Source organism: Phymastichus coffea, unplaced genomic scaffold (assembly GCF_024137745.1).
Source record: "Phymastichus coffea isolate CEN01 unplaced genomic scaffold, Cenicafe_Pcof_1.1 PCOF00142, whole genome shotgun sequence".
Taxonomy (NCBI): Eukaryota; Metazoa; Arthropoda; class Insecta; order Hymenoptera; family Eulophidae; genus Phymastichus; species Phymastichus coffea.
Genome location: NW_026706953.1, coordinates 232,949 through 243,685, shown reverse-complemented (window position 1 = coordinate 243,685; position 10,737 = coordinate 232,949). Strand labels below are relative to the sequence as shown.

At 29.4% G+C, this 10,737-nt stretch overlaps 3 protein-coding genes across 3 annotated transcripts; 2 read left to right on the top strand and 1 right to left on the bottom strand.

Moving 5' to 3' along the window:
* Positions 1–875: 875 nt before the first annotated feature.
* On the bottom strand, positions 876–4,590 carry LOC131672087 (transducin beta-like protein 3). The gene is made up of 15 exons (XM_058949034.1): positions 4,441–4,590; positions 4,313–4,364; positions 4,034–4,241; positions 3,757–3,931; positions 3,501–3,671; positions 3,245–3,414; positions 2,970–3,169; positions 2,700–2,903; positions 2,420–2,609; positions 2,208–2,329; positions 1,957–2,112; positions 1,683–1,848; positions 1,386–1,610; positions 1,188–1,315; positions 876–1,110 (listed from the first exon to the last, which is right to left on the bottom strand). The coding sequence occupies exons 1-15, from the start codon at positions 4,464–4,466 to the stop codon at positions 907–909; spliced, it is 2,397 nt and encodes a 798-aa protein (XP_058805017.1). The 5' UTR covers positions 4,467–4,590; the 3' UTR covers positions 876–906.
* Positions 4,591–5,623: 1,033 nt separating this feature from the next.
* On the top strand, positions 5,624–8,890 carry LOC131672067 (HMG box-containing protein 4-like). Its single transcript, XM_058949006.1, has 5 exons — positions 5,624–6,398; positions 6,569–7,137; positions 7,211–7,286; positions 7,359–7,502; positions 7,588–8,890. Exons 1-5 carry the CDS (start codon positions 6,359–6,361, stop codon positions 7,995–7,997), a joined length of 1,239 nt encoding a protein of 412 aa, XP_058804989.1. The 5' UTR covers positions 5,624–6,358; the 3' UTR covers positions 7,998–8,890.
* A 185-nt stretch (positions 8,891–9,075) lies between these two features.
* On the top strand, positions 9,076–10,233 carry LOC131672070 (protein yippee-like 5). Its single transcript, XM_058949013.1, has 2 exons — positions 9,076–9,462; positions 9,760–10,233. The coding sequence occupies exons 1-2, from the start codon at positions 9,299–9,301 to the stop codon at positions 9,929–9,931; spliced, it is 336 nt and encodes a 111-aa protein (XP_058804996.1). The 5' UTR covers positions 9,076–9,298; the 3' UTR covers positions 9,932–10,233.
* The last annotated feature ends 504 nt before the right edge of the window (positions 10,234–10,737 follow it).

Below are 10,737 nucleotides of genomic sequence, written 5' to 3'. Positions count from 1 at the left end.
AAATATGCTTTTTAGTCGTATATATTTTTATATTAATTACTACTCCGGGGCAAAGCATTACTATGTAAAATTTTATTCGCCAACAAACCAAGATTTTGCAATTTACAAGGTACTCTAGACAACGCGACTATATATATGAACGGCGCAAACATCAAAGAACCCATGCCGTATATGAACAATAGAAAAAATGTTTCATCGCGTGTTTAATAAGCGTATAGTTCATTTTATGAAATAGTATATTATTACATGACGGCTACGATATTATCTGCTTCAACAAGTGTAAGTACGTTGCTTATTAACACTTGTTAACCACTCGATTTTGGTAATTCCAACGTAAATATCATATTCAAAGTTATTTCTGAAAAGAGGAGTTAAATTTCTTGCAAAAAGTATTTCACTAATTTTTGTATAATTAATAAAAATTTAAATACTTCTGATTAGCACAGTGCTTGAAAATCGACACAGCACTGTCATTAAAAAATTAGCTATTAGATTGGCAAAGCAGTGACGAGATCGTCTTTCGCCGAGCACTTAGGAATCAACACATTAATAAGTCACACGCTGATTTTCAATTCCTATTATTTTCATTGTGATGATATGAAATCTTTTTGTTCTCGTATGTAACAATATTTGATTCAAAAAGTGAAAAAATATCTTACTTTTAATTAATATCTTTAAAACTTTGAAATTATTCAGAATTTTTAATGGACATTCTTCTTACCATTTTACAATGGTATCAACAAAGAATGCCCATTAAATTCACTATAATAATAATAATACCAAAAGTATGAGGTATGAAAAAAGGAGTTATAAATGAAAAGTACTTTTCAAATATAAATATAAAATTTGTTAATTGTAAAAATATTATTCCAACTTTACTTTATTAAATTCTAACTAAAATAGCATTTACTTATCAACTACATCTTCAACACTGCTATGAGCTTTCATATTGTTTATTGTATATGTTAGCAGATGTAAATCTTGATAAAGTCGAGTCAGTCTTTTGAAATGTCGATCTGTATAGGGTATCATTGATTCTAACTTTGCTTTCAAATCTACTGACTGAAGATTCTCTAATCCAATTTCGTTAAGAATGATGTTGATAACAAGCTGAAAAAAGTTTAAGTTTTATATTCTAAATTAAATATTATATATTACCACAGTGATGCAAAAATAGTTGACTATACCTGTGCTACTTGATAATTGCGAGAATTTGTATTCCAAATAACAGCACACTTCAGAAGTTCCTCTTGTTGTGATGGTTTCAAGTCACAGATTGTAGAGTTAAGATCATCACTATCTTTTTTCACTAATGCTATATATTAACATATTTTTAAATCACAGCTTCCAACTGAAAATTATAGGAAATCATATTCAATCCTTACCTTCTATTACGCGGAAAACATGTAGTGGTTTTTGAAGTTTAAGAGCTAATTTTAGTGCTTTTGTCAACTTTTCAGCTTGCAAACAATTTGCTAATTTTTGCTCATCAAGTACTTGTTGGTCTTTCAATGCTTGAGCTTGAGCTTTTTTCTCTTCGGTGGTGTCTCTCCAAATAATCAGTAAAGAATCACTACCGCCGCTCACGAGACGATTTTCGGTCTTATTCACTTTATATTGAAATTGATAGGATGACTTTATAAAAATGATCTATTTCAAGAATAAACTAATGAAAAACATACCAGCCAATGAAAAAACTCTATTTTCATGTTGATCTAAGGTAAGATCACACGTTCCGTATTTAACGCTCCACAATTCCAGAAAACCGTCTGCACTAGAAGAAATAATTTGCATTCCGCGGGACAGAAATTCCATTCTCAATACAGCAGAATCGTGACCTTCCAGAGTCTGCGCAAAAATTGAAATAATACAAGTAAAAAAAATTTATTTAGATAAAAATTACACGTTAAAATAAAACCATTAAAAGTGAATTTAACTAACGACTGAAATACAAACCTTTAAGCAATTCAATTCAGTAATAGACCATAGCTTTATTGTGCAATCGGCAGAGGAAGTTGCTAATATTTGATCTATTGGGGAAAACCGTACGCACCAAACGCCTCGTCGATGACCGCGAAAAACTCCTAATAATTGTAAATCAGCCGACCACAACTGTAATGTTCAGGAAAACATACATTTTCAATAATGAGTTCATAAAAACTTATTGTTAAGAATTTAACTGAGAAGCATCCATAATTTATGTTTACCTTAGCTGTTTTGTCTTGAGAACCTGTAGCTATTAGTTTATCGTTTGGAGATACTGTCACACAATTTATATCTTTGTCGTGGGCTAGTATAGAGCGTGGAGAGTCAAAGATGATTTCTTTACCTGTTTATTATAATAATTTATTAGTGAAATTCTGGTGTAATACTAGTTTTATTTTATGTTTTAGTAATAAACATATGATATAATAATGACCAGTATATGATAAATTTTCAGGTAAATTCCACACTTTAAGAGTTTGATCTTGACTAGCAGATACGAAAAACTTAGCTTCTGCTTGAGATAAAGCAACAGACCCAACTTGCGCAGTGTGTCGATTTCCTGAAGCTATACAAGTCACCACTTTGGTTTCTTCATCCATTACCCACAATTTTACGCAATGATCCTGAAATCAGTAATTATTATTTGTATATAAACAATAAAAAATAATTTTTATTTTTAGGCAAAAATAACATTATTCATACAATAAACTTACTTTATCACCAGATAAAAGTAAATTTTGATTAACAGGAGTTGAAGCCAAGCACAATACTATATTTTTATGACCACTTAATATCTGACAACTCATTGTAGATAAGTCATAAAGTTTAATATCGGCAGTGTTAGTTGCTACAGCCAAATGTGAATCATTAGTTCCTAAGTATGTAATATCTAAAATTTCATCTATAAATCCTATTAACTGTTTCAAACATTAATTTAATATCAGATCAATTCATTGCATAGGCTAAGATAAATGCATACTCACTTGTTTCTTACATTCAAATTTATCCAATGTATAAATTAAAATATTGTGACTAGTTGAAACAAGCCCAATACTATTACTGTCTTTATTGTAGAGCAAAGATTTTATAGCTAAACCATTTTCTTCATCAGCAGGTGGTATCAATGAATTAGTTTGTTCATAAACCAATTGACCAGATTTCATTTCCCATATTTTAACAACACCTAACGTTATCAATTTTTAAGTGATTAAAAATTATATCACAATTTTATTTTTCAATACCATTTTAAATTACTCACCTTTTTCTCCTGCACTGGCTGCATAAATTGCTGATTCTTTCTTTTTTATGGGTAAAATTGCAGAATTGGAAATGATAAAACAACCTTCTATGCATTCATATACAGGATTAATTCTTATTGATGCTTTCTTCACCAAGTCCCACAGTATCAAAACTTTATCTCTGCCTGAACTATTCAAAAATTGTATTTATAAAGTCAACTTTTATGAAAAAAAGAACTGCTTTATGGAAATAAAATATGTAATTTATAAATCAACCTTAAAGCATGAACTCCATCTTCATGAAAGGATAATGCTGTGACTTTACTAAAATGTCCTTCTAAACGAATTTCTTTTTTGCCTGTCTTAGTACTCCAGGCATGAATGACATAATCATCACCAGATGCAAAAACTAATTCTTTGTCCATTTCAGGATGATAGCAAACAATACTAGTACAATTTAAAATTCAAGTGGTTAATACATCTATTGTTATTGGAATTATCCATACGTATTATTTGTAATATTCAAGCTCACCCAATAACACCTTGAGCACCTTTTAAGTTATGTGTACAAGTATGATGTGAAATATCATATAATTTTACAGATCCATCAATTCCTCCAGATGCCATATTTGTGGCATCTTGTGTTAAAACTATTGCAGATACGGGTCCATTGTGAGTTGACTTCCAAACTTTTATAGGTTTACATTCTGTGAATATAATTAATTATGAATAAGAAATTATACTTCAAAGTTAACTTTGAGTCTGTCAATATAGTAAAACAAAATTATATACCAAAATAGAATATTTACCAAGCACATTCCACAATTTAAATAAAGTACTCTTATGATGTGTTACAATAAAATTGCCATCTTTGCTAACTGTGAAACTATTAATTGTATCTTTATCTTCATCTTCTTTAATTTGACCTAATTTGTGTTTTATTGCACCTTTTGATGTTGAAACTATGGATATAAAATCCGAATTCTGACAAAAAAGGTTTTCTCCATCTTCACACCACTATAAAATTTATTTAATTTATAAATAATTTATAGGTGTAATTAATATCAAACAAATCTTATTCTAATTACCTCAATGTTTCCTCCAGTATAAAAAGCCTCATATTTACTCTCCACCTCAAACCTAAAATGATTTGTTTATTTTATGAAATTGATTTATTTTAGTAAACTATAAAGGTATCTATTTAAAAAATACTTACGATTCCTTCAAGTGACTGCTACTCATTTTTTTATTTCATTGGCTATCTTTACAGATAATAGAAAAAACGAAAAATAATATTTATTAATGTATAATGACATTACATTTGTTCTGCAACTCTAAAACACGTGGTATTTATACCGCGCCATGCCACCATACTGGATATAATCCATAGGGCATAGAGTCATAGACGCGTATAATCTCTAAAATAGCGCCAATAGCGACATGCCGCATGCGGCAGGCATAAAGCATTCAAGCATACATTTTGTTGCTGTTGCCAACTCTTGAATTTAACATTTCATTGATCAAACCTTAATTAATCAATAAATATATATTTTTTGATTTTGTGATCAGAGATCGTACTGATCGTATTATTATTCTACATTATTGATATTAAGAAATAGTAAATAGTAATTCAATAAAGAGAGTAAAATGATGTACAAATAAATTTTATTTTCCAACGTAGATAGCTCTTGCAATTGTTAACTTACAAATGTGTGAATAAATATTTTGATGATTGCTTATGACATATTAGATGTAGCAGTATTTTATTGAATTGTTCTATCATTCCCATGAAATTAAAAAACTCATCTGCATGGATTATTTCATTTGAAATATTGGAATAATACTCCATATATTTATTTTTTTATATTTTATATTTTCATGTAATTGCGGTTCAATCCAAAATCGTCTAATTTTTTTTAACTTTGAATGCACATATAACGTGTCATAAACAATCCTCAAAATAAAGTTCATCGCCAGAACACACAATCCATATACCTATATATATAGCATTTATACAAGCTACAGTTGCACCATTTTGCAAATATGATTATTAATCATGAAATTTCTAACTTACCGATAATTACAAGATTGCGGTTTATTGCGAATTACGATTTTGTTCAGACATTAATTTGCAACCCGTGAAGTTCAAAATCCAAATTATTTTTGATGATTGAGCATCGATAACATCAAATGGATTTTTTTTTAGAGAAAAATTTCAAGGGTACATATCTTGTTAAAATAAGCTCTTGACCCCGTTTATTGCCATCGATATGCTCAATCGTCGAAAATAATTCTGATTTCGAACTTCGCGGGTTGCAAATTAATGTCTGACTAACGCATGCCCATTGCCCAATTATGCTATCTTGGCTTATCGGCGCTCAGTCAGAGACCCACCGCCATCTAGTAAAGTAAAGTAAAGCAATTATGCTATATGTTTTGTATGTATAGTTTATGTAGCATTGGTCATCACATCAATACCTTAGAGGTTAGGGCTAAGTCGAAACAAAATACACACAACTTTAGATTTTCAATTTTATTATAATTAATATGTAGCGAGTTAAAACGATTAAGTTATCGATTATTTTAACACATTTTTATTTGTGTTGAAAAATTAGATGTGGCTATTGATCATCAATCTTCATTTTTCCCGCGCAGCTTGTAAAGATTGCGCGCTATAATCGGCTTGTCAAAACAGCGTCTCGAGACGCTTTGTTTTTTTAGAATGTTTTTTTTTATTTTCTAGTGAATTGTGGATATGTTGTTATTGAAGAACGTTAGAAGACAATTATTGAAAGAGTGATTTTGCTTCGAAATATTAGAAAACGAATAGAATCTAAGAAATGTGCATTATATGGTATTAATTTACGGAATTTAAGTGGAGTGCATCACAAAGTTTTTTCTTTAAAAATAGTGTTAACAATTATTATTTTGTAAAAGTAAAAAACTTACTTAAACATATTAAAAGTTTTTGAGAATTGCTGGTCTGATATTTGAATGTATTATTTTATAAAGGATGAATCGAGATGTGCAATACTGATAAAGTTTATCAATTGTGCAATTAGATATTGATATATGTATTATAAGCCTATGTAATAGAATAGTTCAGTTTTTATTTGTTTATAAAATAATAGTTTATGATGGATTCCTTCGCTACCCTAAAACGTGAAGGGAATGGTGAGTATTATAGATTACTTTGACTAATTCATTATTCAACAATCTTTCAATTGATATCTGGTTTTTAATTTCACTTCATTTCAATGATTAGTTTTTTATTCTAATTATTGATTTTAAACCAAAGATAAGTATTTAATATCTATATTATTAAGTATTTGATATATTTACAGAACTTGAGGTAACAGGTATTTCAAGGAGTGGCAGAGTACGCAAGAAGTCATCAAAACTTATGGATTTTGAATCTTCAAGCAATGTAACTGAAAGCAAAGTTAAAAAATTGAAATTACAGAATACATACGACCAAAGTAGAAAGAAAAAATCAGAAGTGCAACAGCCTTCATCACCAGTTCCTCAAGTTACTCATACTATTCATGTAGCTCAAATACATCATCCACCTTCGAATAAGATATCCATACCATCTCCCAAAAATAGCCCAAAACTTCCACCAGTGACATTACAAAAGAAGAAAAAAATCGAATCAAGTTCTGACTATGAAACGCAATCACAATCCACAAATTCTGATTCTGATGATGATGAAGCTGGTAAAAAGCTACATATTGCTGAATATTCTACTAGTAAAGTGTCAAATTTAAGCTTTGATACTTTGGAACCAGCAGATGATGAAATAATATCCATCAAAAAGTCTACAGCAACTCCAAAAAAAATAAAGAAAAAAGTTAATCCTCCTAAAGTACTTCCCAAACCTACTAAGCCGAAGGAAATAAGTTCACCAAAATCTGTAATTAAGTACAATGGAATAATAAATAAATATTTTTAACATCTAATATCTTAATTCAATAATTGTATTTCAGAAAACAAGATATACCGCCTACATGTTATGGTCTAAAGAAATGAGACAACAATTATTACAAGAATCTCCTTCAATGGGTAAATGTTTTATCTTGAGTAAATAATTTATTAATATTGATTTGTAGTAAATGTGTTATTTTCTCTGATTAGATTTCACAGCTATATCAAAAAGATTAGGAGAATTATGGGCTACAGTGCCTAACATGGAAAAATATAATTGGAGTAATCGTGCCAAACGTCTTTCTGAAAAAATAAATGGATTAACACCTACAAAAAAATTTATTTCTAAAGCCAGTATGTAAAATACTTAAACTTTTTAGGTAAAATAATATTTTTCAAATTTTATTAAATTACATTAGCTCATTATCTAATTTTACAGACCCAACCAAAACTTTGTCACCTGATTCTCCAAAAAAAAAATCAGAAGGTATTCTGCAGTTAGATGCTAAGAAAATGTCACCATCTCAGATTGTTAGAAATAGCAAAGATGCAATACGCGATCCAAGTAAAGAAATGAAAATTTTCAGAGCTGTTGAACTTCAACCCATTGATGTAGCTGCCTATTTAAAATTATTGGGTGAAAGTTTAACAGTGATCGGTGAAAGATTGAAAGAACATAATGGACAAATAACAGTTTCTGGAAGTCTTTCGGTGCTATTGGATTCACTACTGTGTGCTCTTGGTAGTTTGATGTGTCTTACACAACAGGTTCCAGCTATTGGTACTCAAAACTCTAATTCTTTATCAAAAACTTTGGAAAACATTGCATACATAATGCCTGGACTGTAAAAGATTATGTTGAGAATTATATAATTTGTATGTATTAATAGTGAAAATTATCTTTTTGATTGCTCGTTTATTAGTGCATACTTTATTTAAATCAAAATCATGTCATTTACTTTTATAGTAAAACTTATTTGTTTGATCAGTACTTATTAATTTGAAAGTACTGTATATATATTTATATTTCTTTTTAAAAATGCAATTCAAATAATGTTAGTTTTAAATAGTCTGATATTTTTATTAGGTAATATGAAATCAACTTTGAATATGAAATTTTAAATTGCAACCTAGATTATATTTAAATATTACATTTAGGGGAGTGCTGAATGAGTTATTACCCTGTACAATCTTTTACAAAGTATATAATTTCAGTCTGTATAGAAAACATATTTTGGCTATTTGAGATTCCTAATCCAAATATCTAATTTGATAAACAGTTTTTTAAATGTGCAACAATTATTTTATGATATCTGTGTTTTTGTAATTTGTTTTTATAATACTGAAAGACAGTATCTTCTGAAAATTACTTTTTAATAAAAATACAGTGATAGAAATTTCAGAAAGTTAGGCAATTTTAAAAGTAAAACAATGCACAAATAAAAATTGTACCACAGAAAATGTTGTGACTTGTTAAGTTTTGAAAATCCATTGTCAAAAATGTTCAAGCGGTTTGTGCTCCCCTTTGTTTATATCGGGAATATTCGCAATAATATTTATTTGGGCTAAACTTGGAGTTACTCTAAAATTTTATATAATAATAAAAGAGTGCAAAAAAATTGTAGATGTTTTTTTTTGAATAAATCGATTTTTCCAAAGACATCTGTTTTTTCAAACAATATTTCACGAATTATTAAATACTTTGGTTTTTTTAAATCCAAATCTCTGTAATATTATAACGCATAAACATACTGGTGCTATTTTAGTCAATAAATGGACAGGTGAAAAAAAGGACAAGTTTAAAAGCGCATTGTGATTGGCCGTTTGGGAATGGTCGAAATCAGCTGCTCAGTGTATGACGAGTGAGCGTTGTAAACAAAGAGAGTGAACGCATGCTGCTTTTGGCTCTTCTGCTTTATAAGTGTATACACGTATGCTGAAGTAACTTGTCGTAGTTCTCTTGGCTAATATTATTGTCGACAAATATCACATATGAGCAAATTTCGTTTTATTCAATCACCACACATGCTTGGAAAAGCTCTTAATCAGCTAGCATCGCATTTTACAATCGATCTTTGACAGCGATCGACATTGTTTTGTTCTGGAATTTTTTCGTCATCCAGCACAAAGAGACACACAGTGAGAGCACTATGGGCGTAGTATTTCTAGAGGCAATGGGTGACCCTTCGAGACAATACGACTGTAAAAATTGTAAGGCTTATCTAACCAACGAATTACAATTAAAAAGCACTCAATTTCAAAGTGGCAATGGCCAAGCCTTTCTCTTTGACAAAGTGGTCAATATCAAACCTGGGTAAGTAATACTTTGCTTATATACCTTTTCATTGCGCAACTTTGTTGACTTTAAATATTTATATTATGCTGCTTGGTCTGCCTCTTAGTTAAATTTCGTGCGTCGCTGGTGTGATTTGTTTATAATATGCTTCTATCGTGCACCAACTTTCTTTTCTTTCCATAATCCCTTTTTTTAGTATCTGCATCCTTTCATTTTGCATAAATTGTTCTCTCAGACACTTTTTTTTACAAAGTTTCATAAATAACTGCATGTATTTCATAAGTCACGTAAATATATTTTTATCGATCGTTTCAGCAAATCAGAACGGAGAAACATGATGACTGGTTATCATTACGTGCGTGACGTACACTGTAAAAATTGCGATGAAAAATTAGGCTGGATGTACGAATTTGCTTATCGGAAAAGTCAGCAATATAAAGAGGGCAAAATTATTTTGGAAACAGCTCAGTTACGCCAATCGGGATAAAGTCAAGATATGCACGATCACCAATGCGATAAAGACTCATCGATATATGCAAGCAGTTCTGTTACTTCATATTTTTGTTCTTAAACATTTTGTGGGTAAACATATCTTATCATGTGAATAATTAATTAGTGTGCAAGTCCTTAAACGAAATAGATGTTGAGTTTGTTGGTGTAGAATAAGACGACTTTATATACATACATACATGTGTATGTGTGAGTGTGTTATATTCAAATATCATTCCGAATAATATCTGTTGTCATATATATACTGAACCAAATGAAATATAAATATCTTTTATGTAATTGTTGTGGTTTATTAATAACTGTGCTCGAGATCATAAACCAATTTCAAGTATAAATCGCTATTTTGCCTGCGTGATGCGTACCAATGACAAAATCCTCAAAAGTTTAAACTCACGATCACATTATTTAACACATAAATAGAGAACTCATGATGATGAGAAATGGAATATTGATTGTCTTTTTTATTAGATGATTCATGCAGAATCGATCAAATGATTTTCCACTTTCGGTTCTCATTTATGTAAAATTAAAATAAAATTACAAACTAACGAAATATTTGAAATGCTACACAATAAATTAAGTACAATTAATAAGTTATATGATTTAAATAAACACAACTTATATTAGTTATATAATCTATTAATGATTTTTTTAATGACTTGAATGTTCTAGTAAATTTAGAGTGACATTTTTAGTTTTTTTTATAGATTGTAAAATGTTAATTTATTGTTAGATATATACAGTATTTCATTTAAAGAATTCAATTTTACAATTTTTTCTTTC